Source organism: Littorina saxatilis, linkage group LG6 (assembly GCF_037325665.1).
Source record: "Littorina saxatilis isolate snail1 linkage group LG6, US_GU_Lsax_2.0, whole genome shotgun sequence".
Taxonomy (NCBI): Eukaryota; Metazoa; Mollusca; class Gastropoda; order Littorinimorpha; family Littorinidae; genus Littorina; species Littorina saxatilis.
The window spans coordinates 56,754,626-56,776,245 of NC_090250.1; the positions used below are offsets into that span (position 1 = coordinate 56,754,626).

Here is a 21,620-nt window from a genome sequence, read left to right on the forward strand (position 1 = left end):
TTGTGACGGACAATATGCAGCATGACATTACTGACCGCACGTTGACTGGCCTTGTTGTGACGGACAATATGCAGCATGACATTACTGACCGCACGTTGACTGGCCTTGTTGTGACGTACAATATGCAGCATGACATTGCTGACCGCACGTTGACTGGCCTTGTTGTGACGGACAATATGCAGCATGACATTACTGACCGCACGTTGACTGGCCTTGTTGTGAGGGACAATATGCAGCATGACATTGCTGACCGCACGTTGACTGGCCTTGTTGTGACGGACAATATGCAGCATGACATTACTGACCGCACGTTGACTGGCCTTGTTGTGACGTACAATATGCAGCATGACATTACTGACCGCACGTTGACTGGCCTTGTTGTGACGGACAATATGCAGCATGACATTGCTGACCGCACGTTGACTGGCCTTGTTGTGACGGACAATATGCAGCATGACATTACTGACCGCACGTTGACTCGCCTTGTTGTGACGTACAATATGCAGCATGACATTACTGACCGTACGTTGACTCGCCTTGTTGTGACGGACAATATGCAGCATGACATTACTGACCGCACGTTGACTGGCCTTGTTGTGACGTACAATATGCAGCATGACATTGCTGACCGCACGTTGACTGGCCTTGTTGTGACGGACAATATGCAGCATGACATTGCTGACCGCACGTTGACTGGCCTTGTTGTGACGTACAATATGCAGCATGACATTACTGACCGCACGTTGACTGGCCTTGTTGTGACGGACAATATGCAGCATGACATTGCTGACCGCACGTTGACTGGCCTTGTTGTGACGGACAATATGCAGCATGACATTGCTGACCTTACGTTGACTGGCCTTGTTGTGACGTACAATATGCAGCATGACATTACTGACCGTACGTTGACTGGCCTTGTTGTGACGTACAATATGCAGCATGACATTACTGACCGCACGTTGACTGGCCTTGTTGTGACGGACAATATGCAGCATGACATTACTGACCGCACGTTGACTGGCCTTGTTGTGACGGACAATATGCAGCATGACATTGCTGACCGCACGTTGACTCGCCTTGTTGCAGGTTGTTGTGACGTACAACGTGGACACCAGCACAGAGGAACAAACCTTCAGCGCCGACACCACAGTCAGTAACAACACGGCCCGCTCCTTCGTGCTCACCACGTGCGTACAGCGTAACCAAGGCAACGCTACGGGCGCCATGGTCCTGACCGAGATCGGCGTCCCCAGCGGATATGACGTAGACAAGCGGAAGTCAGATTTCGGAAGTGCGTCACGCGTGGAGTACCCGGAAGGAGAAGTGGTTCTCTACTACAACTCGGTGAGATCATGGCCTGCCCCCTGTTTCTTTTTGGCAAGCAATGCATGCAGGGATGGCCAAATCGCCTGGGGCGAGTGAAAATACCGCGGGACTATTAGAAACCTTCTGGCAGCTCACCCGGTTGGCCAGGGGCGAGTGAGTGAAAATACCGCGGGACTATTAGAAACCTTCTGGCAGCTCACCCGGTTGGCCAGGGGCGAGTGAGTGAAAATACCGCGGGACTATTTGAAACCTTCTGGCAGCTCACCCGGTTGGCCAGGGGCGAGTGAGTGAAAATACCGCGGGACTATTAGAAACCTTCTGGCAGCTCACCCGGTTGGCCAGGGGCGAGTGAGTGAAAATACCGCGGGACTATTAGAAACCTTCTGGCAGCTCACCCGGTTGGCCAGTGAAACTTCTGGTCAAATGCAAAACAACTTTCGGTGGTACTATCGATTTTCAAAGCCACATAAACACCGTTGAGAAAGCCTGTTCATCGCTGACCACAGCCCGGTTTTCTATCGAATTACTGACCGCGATTGTGTGTGTTTCTGACAGTCACAGTTTAAGTTTGTGGTGTGTACCGGGCTAGTGGTGTGTACCGGGCTAGTGAAATGTGTGGTAGGCTAGTGCATTTCTTGAAGTGACTCGCCCGGTACACACCACAAGCCCGGTACACACCACAAGCCCGGCTGGCGAGTAACATTTTTGAGTTTTGGCCATCCCTAGAATGCGTCTAGCCGTTCGCTATGCAAGACAGCGAGATTGTATAGGAAACAGTTTAATGGCTAGCTTTATCCGCAAGAATTAAACACAATTGGTTGATAGCGAATATGTTGTTTGCACTGGGCGGTAAACAGCCATGAGGAGCCAGTCGGATTGGAAGCTGTGCGGCCGACATTTTTTCTCGTGTAGCGAGCACCTCCAAGGCATGCTCGCCTACTCTCGCGAAATCCTGGCGTTCCTCGTGACTTGTCCAAGAAACACAAATGTCCCGCCCCATTCGCTTCACTCGCCAATTCTCGCGTCCAAGAAACACAAATGTCCCGCCCCATTCGCTTCACTCGCCAATTCTCGCGTCAAAGAGACGGGGGACTGTTCTCTTCATGAAACCATGACCACTGACCTGGAATGTCATTATCAAGACGTGGGACGTAAAACAAAATGAAGCCAGACACGTACTACAAACAAATATACAAAGAAAACACTGCAAGCAGAGTACATTATTGTAAGAATAAAAAACGCTCGCGCTGGACCCGAGTACTCTTCAGACTGGTTCGCTCCCCCAGTATGAAAGTTTTTGTCTTGTGCACGTTTAAGGCCAAATGATTGCTATGTGTGAATTACAGGCATTCCCTTTGCTATATAAATACATTGCATGCGAGCCGAGGATGTGCTTTACAAACACATATACACACTCATACACACACAAACTCATGCACACACACACATTCACACACACACACACACACACACACACACACACACACACACACACACACACACACACTCTCTCTCTCCCTCTCTCCCTCACTTTCTCTCTTCCTTACACACACACACACACAAACACACACACACACACACACACACGAGTACAGACTCATGCACGCGCACACACACACACAAACACACACACACACACACACACACAAACACACACACATACACACACACACAAACAGTAACACTAACACATGTGCACACAATCTTGAACATACACACACACACCGCGCGAGAGAAAAAAAGACTACAAGAGGTAAGAAGCCGGCTGGCTTCCCTTCGCTCGTTCATAAAATTAGGTCGCGCAGCACGCGAACTCAGTCGCACACGCAGCGTATGTGTGCTCAGGCCCAGTGACGCTGTTCTATTAGCCGAACAGCAGTTCTATCCCACCGCGAATTGCGCCCACCGCCAAGAGTCGTTTTTGAGGATTATTTCGCATTTAGGTCCCAGGTAACATTATGAAGTTTTAATACGATCAATCGGACCTATTATCAAGTTGGTGTATCAACTTTTGAACGAAATGCGCCCAGCCGGTAGTTTCCCAGCAATAAACCGTTAAGTCGAGACAGACAGACAGACAGACACACAATTAAAGTCTGTTGGACCCTAGTACTGCGTACTCGGGGATAAACAGGCAGCTAAATGGGGGCGATATGAATGATTGCCGCTTTCATATTCCTTGACAAGACCGCATCTTATCCCATGACCTGCCTCTTTGTCTCTGTTAGCTAAGCAGTTGATTATTCTGGATAATCCATCACAACCATATGGATAACCCATCACAACCGAGTTTCGATCTCAACTGTCATTGGTCATTGTCTTTGATTTCAGAGTACAATTGAATAATTTATAGAGGTCATCTGCATATTCAGAGTTTACAGATGGACTACTTTTTTCAACATACGACTGAAATATTTTGTGGTGTCAAAGTCAATATCACGTATAGGTACAGGCCTACATGCGTCAATATTGAGAAAATAAAGAATACTTCAAACGATACGCACATTCTGCATGGATTTAAAGAGCGGAGTCGAGATATTTCGCTGGCCGAAGCGACTGCATGGTCAAAGGCATGTTCAACGAGTATCGCGAGTGGGATCAAGGGACGATACTCCCTAATTTTTACACAGACAGCCATCTACACAGAACCGTGAGAGAGAGAGAGAGAGAGAGAGAGAGAGAGAGAGAGAGAGAGAGAGAGAGAGAGAGAGAGAGAGAGAGAGAGACAGAGAGAGAGAGAGAGAGAGAGAGAGAGAGAGAGAGAGAGAGAGCAATCAAAACACAACCCAGTCACCTGGTAGTTCGAAAACTCAATCTGAAACTGACATCGATTGTCGAAGGCATGCCTGCGGTGCATAACTCTGGAAAAGTTGTCGTAGCTGGGAACCCGTTGAGATCCATTCCAACGCCAAAAAAATAATCAGAAGAGTCACCATGAAGTCAAATCAAACGTTAGGCTTTCTCATTTGGTTATTTGCTTTGGCTTTAAGTGTAATGCTTCGATTGATAGCTGAATCTGCTTGCAACCGTGCTGTTCAAGACTGTTCGAACTGTCGTCTGCTAGACGGGCTTGTGTGAATCCGAGTCGAGTCAACTGCGGGGTTCAGCGACAAATGAGGGAGTGGCATCAAAATGAAAAGAAGAAGACGAAAAGAAGTTAAGAATAAGAATAAGAATAAGAATAAGAATACTTTATTATCTCATAGAGAAATTCAGGCGTGGTACATAACAATAATACAAACAGGACATTGTTTTTACATAAGACATATAGCACTATATAACAGGGCAGGTTATAAACACACCTCCCACATACCTTTCTGGCCATTCCTTGCATTGTGCTTACGCATTCAGTCATGAACACATCCATGTCTCACTTACACATCGCACACATGGACATTCGTATACGCTCAACTTACCCATTCACACATGGGGAAGAGAAGAGGATGTGAGGTGTTAGATGTATCCAACCTTAGGTGTTCAAACTCAAGACCGGGACAAAGTAGAAAGCGATGTACTGCGACCGACTCTCAGTGCCGACATACAACTTCCAAGCTTTATTGCTTAACGTCTACAACAGGCTCACCTAAACCCGACGACTGAATATGTAAGTTATCCACGTGTGAAAACCGAAACAGAACAGCGCGATGACAGCCAACATTTCTATCCCCGACTGACAAACAGTAACACTGCATGCAAACTGACTTGGGTCAACGATCAAACCAGCACGGCCCGAACTGAATTTGTTGCGCTGCAATTATTGTGCGCAATTCTGGTAAAAATATAAACCCGGTACGTATGCCGAATTGAGTATAACGAAAGCCGATGTCAAATATACACAGGGATATTTTAAAATGACTTTCAAAATGTAAAAGCAGATAGCAGACCTTTTTATGAGCAATATGAATGACTGAATGTCCACATACAAGTAGAATGACGCCGTCCACAGGGCCTGACCCAGGGGGGGGTTCCAGGGGTTCCGGAACCCCACCCCTGGAAAAAGCATGTACCTTGCTTTGAGTGGTTTTGTTTTGTTTTGTTTTGTTTTTTAAATAAATTTTAATAATAATAATAATAATAACGATTACTTATATAGCGCGTAAACCTCGTGGTGACGAGCCCAGAGCGCTTTACACTTACACAATCATAATACAAACAAGGAAAGAGAACTAAATCCGAATAAATTCAAACATGGTCACACCCACCCACACACGCACGCACACACACACGCGCACACACACACACACACACACACACGCGCGCGCACACACTCACACACAATCTTTCTTTCGTCATTGTCAATGTTCAGGTAACCCGCAATGTCAATGCAATTTTGTGTGTGTCTCTAACACATTTTATTCAATGTGAAATCCGATGAGAAAAAGGTACCCCCCCCCCCCCCCACCAACTCACACTGACAGGCCTTAACCCTCATAACAAGGCCCAGAATGCACCAGATTGCACAGATTTTAACCGTTTTTCAAAAATTTTCCGGGGGAGCATGCCCCCGGACCTCCCTAGTTCGCGCGCCTGCTTTGCAGGCGCGCACTTGTGGCTTCGCCACTTCGCTGATTTGCCCCCCCAAAAAAGGAGGAACCCCCCCCCCCCCTTACAACTCATTTGGTCCGGCCCTGGTCCATTATGCTGACAAATGGGAACTAGCTTTGCGCATGAATTCATTGACATGAATTTCGACTGCGGAGGCTTTTGGCAAGCTGAAAACAGGCAGGGGCAGGTTTTAGTGGAAAAAGTAAGTGTTTTTAATGAAAACGTCGGAGTAATGGGATAAATAGCTTACACACCTCGTCCTGGTCGATTTTCAGGTATTACCGTGCCTTTGACGAAAATATGCAAGATAATCAGAACTCGGAGTGTGTAACATATATTATATATTTTAGTTGTTGTTGTATTTATGACTATACTAAATATAAAGAAACATGCACACTTCAAGCCCTTGACGGCAGCTATGGTAGAGGACAAGTTGAAGGGCGTGTAACTATTTTGTGTGAAAACTAAACAAACAAACAAACTTTTTAATGTAGGACCTTATTCATGCAGCACAATAGGATCACGTTTTCGTTGCCTACGTCAAAGAAAAAAGACAACAATGTTAGTGTTCGTGGGTTCATCAGTGTCTATATTGTTCCAGATCTGTGGTGATTTTATTCAAACGATACAAGCTCAGCTAATAAGTAAATAATGTTCTTAGCAACTGATAATTAGTGATATTGAATCGTTCCAGCTGGATGCAGAAGAGCAGTGTTCGGTGATGACGATGAGGATGAGTAAAGGCATTGTGGCGCACACAAAGCCGGCCGCTGTCAGAGTGTACGACTACTACAAGCCTGGTATGTTGCTCTCTGTCTGTCTCTCACTGTCAGAGTGTACGACTACTACAAGCCTGGTATGTTGCTCTCTGTCTGTCTCTCACTGTCAGAGTGTACGACTACTACAAGCCTGGTATGTTGCTCTCTGTCTGTCTCTCACTGTCGTCAGAGTGTACGACTACTACAAGCCTGGTATGTTGCTCTCTGTCTGTCTCTCACTGTCAGAGTGTACGACTACTACAAGCCTGGTATGTTGCTCTCTGTCTGTCTCTCGCTGTCCGTCTGTCTTGGTCTCTCTCTCCGGGCTGTGCATGTGTTGTGCATGTATGTATATGTGTGTGTGTGTGTGTGTGTGTGTGTGTGTGTGTGTGTTTCTGCCTGCTTCTGTCTGTCTTTTTGTCTGTCTTACTACCAATCGGTCTGTCTCTCTCTCTCTGTCTGTCTGTCTGTCTTACTACCAATCGGTCTGTCTCTGCTCTCAGTCTTGTAGACTGTCTGCCGGTATGTCGATGCCCACCTTATTTTCTACTCTATTTATATATGCGTCTTCATAATTTTTCTGTTGTTTGGTTTCCCAACATAACTCTTAGCTTACAAACTATACAAATACTGTATCAGTATTTTAGTCCATCCTCAAATGAAACCCATGTCGAGTCTTGACGTGAATTCCAGATGACGAGTTTACCACCAGCTACAGCGTGAAGCAGTTCGGTGTGTGTGACCTTGAACCTCAATACATGGACTGTCCCTTTGCCAAGTAAATCTTTAATTACTACATGCAAGCCAAACACATTGTGAAAGCAAATGTTGCGCGATCGTTTGCATGCTTTTGCAAAGCGGAATGACAAATAAACAGGCGTGTTGCTCAGCTGATGGAAATGGTCGTGCCACTGTTTCGTGTTTGTTCGTTTTTACATTTAGTCAAGTTTTGACTAAATGTTTTAATGTAGAGGGGGGAATCGAGACGAGGGTCGTGGTGTATGTGCGTGCGTGCGTGTGTCTGTGTGTCTGTGTGTCTGTGTGTGTGTGTAGAGCGATTCAGACTAAACTACTGGACCGATCTTTATGAAATTTGACATGAGAGTTCCTGGGTATGAAATCCCCATACGTTTTTTTCATTTTTTTGATAAATGTCTTTGATGACGTCATATCCGGCTTTTCGTGAAAGTTGAGGCGGCACTGTCACGCTCTCATTTTTCAACCAAATTGGTTGAAATTTTGGTCAAGTAATCTTCGACAAAGCCCGGACTTCGGTATTGCATTTCAGCTTGGTGGCTTAAAAATTAATTAATGACTTTGGTCATTAAAAATCTGAAAATTGTAAAAAATAAAACATTTTATAAAACGATCCAAATTTACATTCATCTTATTCTCCATCATTTTCTGATTCCAAAAACATATACATATGTTATATTTGGATTAAAAACAAGCTCTGAAAATTAAAAATATAAAAATTATTATCAAAATTAAATTTTCGAAATCAATTTAAAAACACTTTCATCTTATTCCTTGTCGGTTCCTGATTCCAAAAACATATAGATATGATATGTTTGGATTAAAAACACGCTCAGAAAGTTAAAACGAAGAGAGGTACAGAAAAGCGTGCTATCCTTCTCAGCGCAAGTACTACCCCGCTCTTCTTGTCAATTTCACTGCCTTTGCCGTGCGCGGTGGACTGACGATGCTGCGAGTATACGGTCTTGCTGCGTTGCATTGCGTTCAGTTTCATTCTGTGAGTTCGACAGCTACTTGACTAAATGTTGTATTTTCGCCTTACGCGACTTGTGTATATTTTTTGTGGAATGATTATTTGGCCTGCAGAAATGTGTGTGTGTGCGTGAGTGTGTGGTTGTTTGTTGTGTTTGTGCATTGTGTGCGCATGTGTGTGTGTGTCTAATATAGCGTTTGATGTGTGTGTGTGTGCCAGTGTGTGTGTGTGTGTGTGTGTGTGTGTGTGCAACGCTTATTCCTTACAAATTACATTCCAACGCAAACAATACACTCTTCAAAAAAAGTTAAGGATCACTTTTTTACAAGCACGCCACACAAAACAGACAAGACCGAATTCTTTCATTTTTTAAAAAACATTATATAATTGAACAATCAAGGAGTAATGACAAACAAAGCAAAGATCGAACGCGGCAGCGCCAATTTAGCTGGAGTGTGTCAAACGTGACAACCCTCGAAAATGGAATTCACAACAATGTGAATCAGTGTCAATAACGCGTGTGCCCTCCGTTGTGTGCCAGGCATTCAACACATCGTTGGCGCATGGAGTGGATCAGGTTGCATATGAATGCTCTGGGAACTCCATTCCACTCCTGCTGGAGCCATTGCAGCAGTTGACCCAGATTGGCAGGAGGAGGGTGATGTTGCTGTACCCGACGACAAAGCTCGTCCCACATGTGCTCTATGGGGTTCAGGTCCGGGCTGTTGGCTGGCCACAGCATCCTGTTGACCCTGGCCTGCTGGATGAAGGTGTTTACAGCTGCAGAGCGATGGGGAGGTGCGTTGTCATCCTGAAGAATCGCACGAGGGCCGATCGCTTGGAGGGCTGGAACGACCAGGGGTTGCAGGATCTCATTCTGGTAGCGGACACCGGTCAAGTTGCCCACTACATGGTACAGAGGTGCCCTTAGACGTGATCCCTCCCCAGACCATCACAGAGCTGTCGTTCCAGAACAGCGCCTTCTGCGAAGCGCTCTCCGCGACGCCTCCACACTCGGATGCGACCATCAGCAGGTTCCAAGCAAAAGCGGGACTCATCTGTAAACAACACCTGAGCACACTGCTGACGTTGCCACCTCACATGTCGAGTGCACAAGGCTCGGCGAGCTGCTCGGTGATTAGCAGTCAGGGTTGTTCCTCGGACTGGACGCCTTGCACGCAAGCCAAAGTTGTGTAAGCGGTTTCGGATCGTCTGACCACTAACAACAGTGTTGGTGGTAGCTTGTAGGCGTTGCCTAATGTTGTTTGCCGTAGCCATTCTTTGTTGCATGGCCTGCCTCTGAATGAAGCGATCCTCTCTTTGTGTGGTGACTCTGGGTCGACCAGAACGTTGTCGCTCCTGCACTCTTCCAGTTGCGTGGAATCTCTGTTTTAGTCTGATGATGACAGAGGGAGCCACTGCAAGCCTCCGGGCCACTTGCCTGGCAGCAACACCGTCTTGTAGCCATCCTATTGCCCATCCTCTATCCAAATCGCTCAGTTTTCTTCGTGGGGGCATGTTGCTACTGTGCATAATTGTGTCAGCGTGTCAACCTTTAAACACAAGCTGGTGAGCGATGTTCATAGCCAGGACCCTGTTGTAGCACATGCATCACAACCTTTTGCCCTGGCATGTGTTCCGCAAATTTCATGGGGCTATAAAAAACACCCTTTTTCTTCCAAAATGCAGAAGCTTTTGAGAAGTCCCACAAAGGGAAATAACTCTGCCTGCCAAACAAAATTCTAGGTCAAGACTCATTGTTCATTTGTTAATTCAAACACATTAATCTTTTAATTATTATGTTGATGTTTAATTTTTTGGCAATTTTTTATAATTAGATCCGTTTTTTCAACCGATCCTTAACTTTTTTTGAAGAGTGTATGTTATGTTACTACAATCCTGGTACCTGAAATGAAAGGACACCCTGTGAACTCGCTAAACGTGGCCGTACATTGCAAGTGTCCTTTCGTGGCTGCTATGCATGTGTCCTGTTTCTAGATCGATGGACAACAGATGTTCTTTGTTGGCAGGCGTCCTCTATTCAGAGGGGCCTCACATACAAAATACAAGATACAAGATACAAGAAGTTTTATTGTCCTCATCAATACAAGGAAATTTGGCATGTGTGTGGCAAGACATAATACATAGACATTTACAAAACACAACTGAAGTTCAATATCAGCACACCCTTACGCAACATACCCACTACTTCAGACACACAGGCTACATGTGCCCCTCGGACGTACGCAACCCACAATTCACCCAGTCATACAGCTCCACATGCACTTACTCATTCATGCAGCACTCTAGCACCCGGCCATGTACAACTCACACACTGGAACCCTCATACGGCTACATATTGCATTATAACACCCGCACAAACATTACAACCTCAAACATCGTACTAGATCTACAACTAACAAGCATACCTCCACTATCATGCACCGAATACATCATAACATATTGCATTATAACACACGCACAAACATTACAACATCACACATCGTACTATATCTACAACTAACAAACAATCATACACTATCAAACACCAAGTACATCATCGTTCATTAAATTACATCGTACCCTCCCACCCCCACCCCACCCCACCATACATTCACAATCGACACAGAATACATCATCATACAGATATATACATTACATCATAACCCAGCCAGCAAAATTTTGCGCAGCGAATGCGTGTCGCAGTCGCCAAACTCTGCGTAACAACTGCACTGGACGCATGCGTAACGCGCGCGATTTTGCAAAGCGAAATACATGCGTGACACACTCGTTTTCCCTCAGATTACGCAGACCATACGCACCTCCAGCGCACGCTTATTTGACACCAAGACAAATTCGCACTCTCCACGCAGACGTCACGATTGCTTTACGCATTCTCACGCTATTAACGCGCTCTCCACGCAGACGACACGATTGCTTTACGCATTTAACGCGCTCTTGACGCAGATGTCCTGATCATCTTACGCACTCTCCACGCAGATGTCACGAATTATTGACGCATTCTCAGGCATTACGCGCTTTTTACGCTCTCTTCACGCAGATGTCACAATTGCTGTACGCATTCTCACGCATTTGACGCACTCTCCACGCAGATGTCACAATTGCTTTACGCATTCTCACGCATTTGACGCACTCTCCACGCAGATGTCACGATTGACCTACACAATTTTACGCAGACCACACAACCGCTTTACGCACTCACAAACAAATAATGGGCAGTGCACAACATTGTATTGATCCAGAAAGACAAAGGTCAAGCGTGCAGGTTCGATAACAGAGATGATCATAATTATGTACAAGTTCTAAAACAAAAATGCAGTCAAATAAATTGATTAAAACAAAGGAGAGATTTGAATCTCGCTTATTGCCATTGTGACTTCCAGGTTTTAATTTCACTGCATTTTGACATACCAGCAGCACGGAAACAAAAATGATCAAAATACTATTCAAAGCAGAATTCAAATTGGCAGAACAAAGAATAAATAGAACAAAACCCTGATAGTCATCATCGATACGCCGTAGTACATGCAGTGAAGAATCCAGTATAACTTATAAGAGAGAATTTTGATGTACACTCGTCACTATATCACATTGATGTAAACAAATAAATAAATAATTGGCACAGCCTAGGCATAGGCAGCAGTGAGTTGTATCAACATGTTTGAATACAGAACAGCAACAAAAAGAGAAAAAAAGTTCTACAAGCCAGCTAATAGTTGAACTTCAGATTACTAATGATATCACAAACAAACACTTAGTTAATGCCCATTCTCCAGGGATCGAAATCCAGTCAATGTACACCAAACTAGGATAACACATACATTTAGAATCTATCACGACTGCATAAAACATTGGTATGCAATTCACAAAGCAAGGAACTTGAAACATGAACATTGACATTAAACATACATATGTGCCCCACACACATTTCGGACAAGGCAGCTGAACGAAATTCAGATGTGGATGGAGCACAAAATAATTAGATGGGGCGGCGTGAAAGCATACTGGGACAAGGAACAAGCAAGAGAAAGAGGATAAGAAGATAAAAGGAAGAACAAACCGAAGAATAAGAAAGAAAAAAACAAATGAGAAGGAGAGAGAAAAAAAAAAGGAAAAAAAAAAAAAGGAAAAAAAAGGGAGACAATCATATGAATGTGTACCATAAAAGAAATTAAAAAAATTACTTTTAAAAAGGAGACATTTCAGGTTTTGATTTGAAGTGTGTTAACATATTCACATATACCAGTAACTTTGCATGGAAAAAAAAAAGTTCACAATGATTTGAAGCAAATTCAAATGCCAGAGAAAAAACAGAACAAAACCCTGATGTCATCATTGATAATCAGTGGTACGTTCAGTGAAGAAAAAACAATTGACACAACCTAGACATGGGCAGCAGTGAGTTATCAAGTTTCACTACACAAAAGTAACAACTACAATAATGAAACAAAAGGTAAAATGCCAGCTAATAGTCAAAATTCAGAACAATGATATCAAAAAGAAACACTTATTCAATGCCCCTTCTCCACTGATATGTATAAGCACACCAACATGACATAAACTAAATAATTTAAAAAAAAAACATGACATAAAACTCATAAATTAAAAAAAACTTATCAGACTGCGTAAAACATAGGTTTGCCATCTCAAAATGGATGTAAAACACGCAGCTTACTCACAAAATGATAGACAAGTCTCCAGCGGCCAGCTGCTCAGCAAACAAAATAAGGTGGCGAGGATCAATATAATTGAAATGCATTTTTTTTGCTGTTTCGGAGAGAACTTTGCCTCATTTACCTTACACTGCCTGCATTCAAGGGCTAAATTTTTATCAGGTGCACCAAGACTTACATCTATAGAAATCCAATCATAACGGTTTTAAGAGCAAAAAAAAAAAAAGTATATTTCTAGTCTCGCTTCTAAATTCTCAACTCAACTCCAAAAAATAATAAAGAACAACAAAAACCCGCATCATGCATTGTCTCCTTCAAGCTGCCTAGGTTGTTTGCGTTCGACTCCCATAAATGACAAGGAATTGTTAAAACCTTTTCTTTCTATTTGTTCACTTTTTGTTTTCTTCTTTTCTGAACTCTTTATACTTGTATTCTATTCATTTTAATTTAGCCTGAAGGTTTGAGTCGTGTATTAAAAATCGAATATAGTGTGTAAGTGCCCTTGAACAGCTTTTCCAGAATCATGTATTCTATATTTTTAGTATGGGATACCCACAAGAAAAGTTCAAATGCATCCATGCGTCTCCACTGATAGTAATGGTAGTTGAGCACTTCCAGTTTAGTCTTCTGTCGTTCTGACACAACCTAAAAGGGTACATCATGACTGAACATCATCTGTAGAAGAGTGTGAAGTTTAAAGCTTAGCTTAAATAATGTCCAACAAAACCCCAGACTCTTCTGTACATTACCCATCAGCCACACAGACCTGAACTGTGAAATACAATTACTCACTAGCAATTTCTCAGGCGAGTCAAATCTTGCATTCATCAAATTTTTGCAACTAGCATTGTAAATAAGCCTACAGAGATTACAAAGTTCAATTACTGCAAACCAAATCATGAAGGCTCTTCCATGGCCTGTTGTCTCTTTCTTTTATCACAGGCTTCCAAAAACCAGTCTTGAACGGCCGTCTTCAAGGTCTTGACCTGTGGCACCCGTACAGCTTCACGGAACAGCCTCTGCATGACAAAACAAAAAATAACATGAACTTAGATCATCAAACAACTATCACTGATTTGAGAAAAGTCTCAAGTTTATTTCCTGACGCCTGTAAACTTTCTAAAAATCATACAGACACACAAACTTGCATACACACCATACGCTTTTACAACACACCAACTATACTTGAGTTAGGAAATTACAACACATTGTAATCCTTGTAGAAGAGAAGTAAAAAAAAATACCTACCCTAATATTTGTTTTAACCCTTTCGCTGCCAATCAAAACTTGGGTATGTGCATTCCTGACTGCCAGGGAATATTGGAGTTTGGGGTGTAATAATTCACAAAAAAATCTAGCTTCAAACTGGCAGTAGGTAGGTAAGTAAAACCTATGTTGTTTTTAAAGGAAATTGAACCAAGAATCTGTTTTTAGTGTCTAATCATGGAAATGATAATTAGTTTGGCTTATAATGATGTTTAAATATGAACTTTTGAAAAATCAGCCCGGCGCATCTTCCGGTGCCTGTGGATCAAACACAGGTGGCTGTTTTGCTCGCTCCAAGAAAGGATTATAATCACTGTCATCTACCTGTTTCCAACGAATTGTCCGAAAGAAGATCTCCCCCTTCCCCTGTCAGTATCCATAATCATTTGCACCGCCTGTAGCGTCAGTCCGGCTTTGTTTTTCCCTACTAGGGCCCGGTCGACAGTCACCGTTAGCCATTTTGACGAGTCGAGATTTCTCTCCCATACCCTGTCGACAAGGCCGAAAATAGCCTTCAAACGCAAAACCGCGTCACCATTTATGTTTATTCATGAGAATGAGGTATCCTACCAAGCCATTGGCTGCTATTTGTGTGTCAGCAGTGACGTAGCATTTCTGGAAAATCCCGGAACGGAGAAGACGGGTTTACCCGTCCTAAGGCGCTGCGGCTGCACAAGCGCATGACTGGTATACCCGTCATAAGGCAGCCAAGTGGTTAAAGTTACCTTTACTATGACTTTTTCTTTGAGGGCCTTCGGAAATTCATAATACATGTACTGTGACGTGCAGACGCATATGTGACGACATCATACCGTTTGCTAACATCCTTATTTCGTATGTAGTCGAAAATCCATGACACTGACAAATGAGCTCAGGAACTTGGCTTCTAGCAATTTAATGTTAAGCGTAAAAGCTTTGACAACTATCATTCACATGTGAAACATGGCAAATTTAAAATTGATTCCAAAGAACAAAATTTGAGACAGAAATAACTTGTTGTTTCGTAGACATGGATTTTATCTTCTTCCTAAAAGGACCAGGATGATTTTACAAATTATGAAAAACAACTCACTGTCGATGGCTTTTAGACGCAGCGTACACCATGGTCTCTTTCCCTGCCCTCCCCCAGAGCCCCCTGTCAGCAACCGTGTAGCCTATGGAACACCTTCGTCATCACAGCATCAGTAGTCGTCTTTAGTTCATGTCCACCAACCACACCGAGCTCATGGTCATGGATCTGAAACAAACAAAACAAGCCAACTGAATTCCAAAAATCAAATATTCAGACAGCTCTTCTTCACATACAAACAATTCAATCTGGAAGCATCATACTGTCACCTGGAACCAAAAATCAATAATCGCACTTGCTTTAAAAAAAAAGTTTTCAGAAGAGCAAATGGTGATTGAGTGTAGCATTGTCATAAAATGTAATCACACACCTCAGGTGACCTGCATCAATCATTCAATACTATCTCACAAATCTTCATTTGGAAAGCACAAACATAGTTAGAAGAGAGCGTCAACCGTGATACTATTCAGTGTGGACAATTTTTTTCTGACCCATAATCCGATGCCTACACAAAGTGAGAATCAGAACTCACAAGAAGGCACTGTTGCATGTTTGTGATTATTTGCTTGAGTGTAGCACTTGCAATTTTGAACTTGAGGAAACAGCGTAGCAATTTCTGTTACATCCCTGAAAACCTAGCAGATGGCAGCTCTGGCCACAGAGCAATATTTGCATTATTTCTCACAGATGCAATGATCACAGAAAACAAAGTGGTGCATGCATTTTCCGCACCCCACATGAGAAAAAGAGGCCCATCATTGTGCGTACCCATAAGCATAGTTTTATCATCAAAATGTGTTGGTTAAATTCACAAATGTGACCAATACGCATAAACCTTGCATGAATTCCCAGGATAATGGGAAACTGGTCATGACTGAGAACTGATGAACAGTTAAGATACACCCGTGAACCGTGATGACATCTGGCATCCTCCAAAAAGCACACACTCAAGGTAACATTTAAAGCCTAAAGAGCGTCTAACAATAACATGTCACTCTCACAAGATCTTGCTACAGTTATCTGGGGAAAATAGCACAGGCATGACTGGTCTGCTTCAACAATAGCATTCAAAGCCACCTACCAGTGATCACTCCTTCGACAGATCCATCATGTGCCTTCAACATCTTCCACACTCAACAGTAAAAAGATGAACATCGAACAGTAGCACAGGCTCCACCATGATTCTTTGGCGACCAATTACTAAATTAGTCGCATCAGGTCCATCTGCTCCTGTAGAACCTTCTCCAGCAGCAAGAACTGATGTTTATCTTGCCGCTCTGCTCTGCTCGTAGTCTTGTGTCCGCTGAATGGAAGAAAAGAAGAACAAAAAGTCATTTACATGAAGCAATACATATTTTAGACAATCTGTCGGCCTGAAAAGAAACCATCAGCACTAAAAAACAATCTGAGCAAATGTTCAAAGTAAACGTGACATCTCTATATTTTTGAATTCAGGAGAAGATGAGGAATATATATATTGCAATCAATTTTTAAAGGGGCATACAGAGTGGCATTTGATGGGGTAAAAAGATGTAGGGACTCAGCAGTTGGAGATGAACATTTTTGTGTGTATTTACTTCAAGCAGATTTATTAATTTTTTTTTAGACAGAAGAACAAACACACACTAAAAATCCTTGTTTAAAGTTAAACTGACCTTAAGTTTTCCTCCAAACACTAGAACTTTTTGTATTCATTCAAAAATATTCATCAAAAAGGTTAAATTTTAAATTCAATTTTGCAGACTTTGGATGAAAAGTTACTCTTCTCTGGCATCCCGCGGACACAGTTCACACTTTCTCATCAATGAGATGCCTGTGTTAAACATCAATAAAACTATTAAAATAAAATAAAAATTTAAATATAAAAATAAAATCGACCAACCGCCCCCACCCGATTTTTTTTCCCTTTGCTGGAAACAATACATTTGTTTCACTAAAACAGTAAAAGAGATCAGCTGAATTTGTTTGACACATCTGGTTATAACTAAAAGAATAAAACACAAAATAAGCCAAAGTCACAGAACAAAAAGACGCTGTCAGTGTCACTATCAATGACTCTGAATGAGACACTCATTGCTATCGAGCCATACCTGTTCATCTTCACCTTGCCGGGACGGAACGACAGTCTGCGTTACTGGCATCGGTGGCGGTGTTAAGGTCACTGTCCATCTCAGCTTTCTTCACCTTCAGTTCAAACAAGCAGTGAGCACCGTCATACTCAAGTCAAAGCTTTCTGAAAAAATAAATACTTGGAAGTTAAATAGGATCACATTGATTCCCAAACCTAACAGTAACAGTAACACGCAAACATCAAAACTGGAATATTAATTATTAAATATAAGCATCTCAATTTCACTAAATTAGTATATTTATTTTCTCTGTGATGTATTTTTATATTTCTCTTTCAAAAAAATCTGTTTTTCAACTTTATCACTGCACACGCTGACACAGCCTCTGCCTGCCTCTCTAGTCTATGCATGCCTCGGGAACAAGGGTAATTTTTCTCTTTTCCGAGACTCAGACACAGAATATTCCACTATGACTATGAGTCTATGTCAGTATGCAAACTGAAAGTTGAACATCTGTGGAAAAATAAAAAGATACAAATAAAAAAAAAAACAGATATATGAAGAGCCTATTAGTATTACTACTAAAGCTCCTGACAACTGCTGCCGCAATGACTCGACCAGATTAGGAACCAACCAAAGTTCACCAAGAAACAGACAATGAGACATAAAATGATAAACGAAAATTCAGTTTTTATGGTGCCGTGAGCGACCCGCGAATCGGGATTCGGATGGTATTTTCACTCTTCCACAACTCCTTAAAAACAAACCACTGCATCAATCAACTTTATGTTTTTGGAAAAGTTAGTTCATTCATCCATCTTTCAGACAAAACAAACATGAATGAATAGAACAGTGTTCTTCTAGGCGAAAAAAAAATCGAAAGTGTGAGAAATTCTCTCTGCCATCAAACTCGGAAGCCGAATCCGCGAGCTATCAATTCAAATTCCCAAATCTTTCCTTCAGTTGATCAACTTACCTATTCTTGAAAGAAGTCAATCTTCATTTCAGAGAGAAGGATAAGATTACCTTGCATCCAATAAGCAAGTCCAAAATACAAGTCAATATGAAGAAAAAGCAAAAAAACGCCGATACAATTCTATGTGGATTTGACAGACTTCTTGCCAACAGGAAGTTGGAGATTGTCTGACAGACAAGGGAAATAACTTCAATAAATTGCTCTTTTCAGTAAAGGTAACTGTCTCCCCTGAAATTGAACTTTCATAGAGATTTTCTTCCAAAGCAAAATAAAATAAAATGAAAATATGCTGAGAACAAATTTTATGTAACCACTAACATCAGCCTTTATTTTGAGTAGATAATTAGTTTCAAAGTTACTTTAGTTTACATTTTTTTGTTTAATCTGAATTTTTTAAATGTTTTTATCGTTTTGTTATGGGTGTTCATATAGATTTCAGTTATCTTTTCTGTTCATATAATATATTTATTATGCTTTGCCTAGATTTTTCCACGACATTATTTTGTGGAAAGCTGATTCCTACAACAATACCAAATCCCCATTACAATAATTATATTACATGCTAAAACAATTATAATGATAATACAAATTAAAATAATCATATTTATTTTAAGATAAAAATAATCAGGATAACAATTAAGCAAATAAATGTTGGTAATAACAAAATGATTAAATAAAAATTAAATGGGAAAACCATTACATAAAATAAAAATATTTTTATTAAACTTTTAAATGCATTTTTTTTTAACCGAAACTGTCTTAAGATAAACTGAAAAATAACGGATTGAAAGTTTTTATGCAATTTTTTTTCTAAAAAAAAAAAAAAAAAGAAGTTTTTGAAGAAGAATAACTATTCATAACCAAAATTTAAAAGTAAATATTTTTTAATAACATAAAATATAATAAATTATTTCATGAAGTAAATGCATAAACCCACGGTATAAAATTAGGAAAAACAAAAATTGCAATCACCTTTTCATTGAATCCATGCGTGCTAACCACTGCGTGGTGAAGTCGTTTCGAATGCGACAATCTGCGTAAAAGTTGGCGAAAAGTAACGCGCGCGAAGCGAAGGTGTCACGAGGCCGTACGCATCCCCGCATGAAAAACGCAGAAATAACGCATGCGTCACGCAGAATCATGCTGGCTGGGAACCCCCATACATCATCATCACAAATTACATTTCATCATACCCCACCCTCCATACGTACCACAGTTCACATCGCAGGTATTGTTGTTAAACAGTTGTTTGTTGTATGTTTATCAGGGTTTGCTAGTGTGTGATAGGGTTCGTGTCCGTCTATAGATGTTAGTTTCTTTGTTAGTCCTGTGTTGACAACTCTTCGACAAGCGCTTAGAACTGTACCCACGGAATACGCGCTATATAAGCTTCATATTGATTGATTGATTGACAACTGTATTCCTTTGGTACTAATATGGTGGAACGCGATTCATCGCTGATGTGTGTGCATGTTTTGCGATTTTCTTAATTATATAATTTTATTTTCATATACTACCCCAGTTCCCATCAATGCATTTAGGCTGTAGCGTCTTTGATGCGCGTTTCCGTATACATTGTGTGAGTGTGTGTGTGTGTTAACAAAATAAAGATAGGAACTTTCCCGTGTGAACAAACATGTCAACCGACCAGACTTTACGTGGAATAACAGCCGCCTTTCCCGTGTGAACAAACATGTCAACCGACCAGACTTTACGTGGAATAACAGCCGCCTTTCCCGTGTGAACAAACATGTCAACCGACCAGACTTTACGTGGAATAACAGCCGCCTTTCCCGTGAGAACAAACATGTCAACCGACCAGACTTTTTGTGGAATAACAGCCGCCTTTCCCGTGTGAACAAACATGTCAACTGACCAGACTTGACGTGGAATAACAGCCGCCTTTCCCGTGTGAACAAACATGTCAACCGACCAGACTTTACGTGGAATAACAGCCGCCTTTCCCGTGAGAACAAACATGTCAACCGACCAGACTTTACGTGGAATAACAGACGCCTTTCCCGTGAGAACAAACATGTCAACCGACCAGACTTTACGTGGAATAACAGACGCCTTTCTCGTGTGAACAAACATGTCAACCGACCAGACTTTACGTGGAATAACAGCCGCCTTTCCCTTGTGAACAAACATGTCAACCGACCAGACTTTACGTGGAATAACAGCCGCCTTTCCCGTGTGAACAAACATGTCAACCGACCAGACTTTACGTGGAATAACAGCCGCCTTTCCCGTGTGAACAAACATGTCAACCGACCAGACTTTACGTGGAATAACAGCCGCCTTTCCCGTGTGAACAAACATGTCAACCGACCAGACTTTACGTGGAATAACAGCCGCCTTTCTCGTGTGAACAAACATGTCAACCGACCAGACTTTACGTGGAATAACAGCCGCCTTTCCCGTGTGAACAAACATGTCAACCGACCAGACTTTACGTGGAATAACAGCCGCCTTTCCCGTGTGAACAAACATGTCAACCGACCAGACTTTACGTGGAATAACAGCCGCCTTTCCCGTGTGAACAAACATGTCAACCGACCAGACTTTACGTGGAATAACAGCCGCCTTTCCCGTGTGAACAAACATGTCAACCGACCAGACTTTACGTGGAATAACAGCCGCCTTTCCCGTGTGAACAAACATGTCAACCGACCAGACTTTACGTGGAATAACAGCCGCCTTTCCCGTGTGAACAAACATGTCAACCGACCAGACTTTACGTGGAATAACAGCCGCCTTTTGCTTGAACACGTATACACAATCAACAGCTAGCTGCTTACAATTATGTGATTTTCTACTGAATTAGTTCCATAAATTGAAAACTGCAGCTGCAGTCACACAATTACTTGAGGAGAGAGAACAACAAAACATCCCACTCTGCATACAAACAACATGTAGGATGCCAGGATGTTCATTGATTCTTGGTGTGCTAACATGTAGGATGCCAGGATGTTCATTGATTCTTGGTGTGCTAACATGTAGGATGCCAGGATGTTCATTGATTCTTGGTGTGCTAACATGTAGGATGCCAGGATGTTACTTGATTCTTGGTGTGCTAACATGTAGGATGCCAGGATGTTCATTGATTCTTGGTGTGCTAACATGTAGGATGCCAGGATGTTCATTGATTCTTGGTGTGCTAACATGTAGGATGCCAGGATGTTCAT

General features: G+C 42.1%; 1 protein-coding gene and 1 long non-coding RNA gene across 2 annotated transcripts in view; one reads left to right on the top strand and one right to left on the bottom strand.

Moving 5' to 3' along the window:
• Positions 1–7,518, top strand: part of LOC138969585 (CD109 antigen-like) — a 79,693-nt gene extending 72,175 nt beyond the window's left edge. The window contains exons 33-35 of the mRNA XM_070342439.1: positions 1,087–1,344; positions 6,566–6,671; positions 7,323–7,518. Of these exons, the coding sequence (XP_070198540.1) occupies positions 1,087–1,344; positions 6,566–6,671; positions 7,323–7,411 (453 nt within the window). The 3' untranslated portion in view covers positions 7,412–7,518. The remainder of the gene's footprint in view (positions 1–1,086; positions 1,345–6,565; positions 6,672–7,322) is intronic.
• A 4,027-nt stretch (positions 7,519–11,545) lies between these two features.
• On the bottom strand, positions 11,546–19,593 carry LOC138969596 (uncharacterized). The gene is made up of 5 exons (XR_011456508.1): positions 18,433–19,593; positions 17,478–17,620; positions 16,469–16,690; positions 15,391–15,555; positions 11,546–14,071 (listed from the first exon to the last, which is right to left on the bottom strand). It is a non-coding gene; the product is annotated as an uncharacterized lncRNA (long non-coding RNA).
• Positions 19,594–21,620: the final 2,027 nt, after the last annotated feature.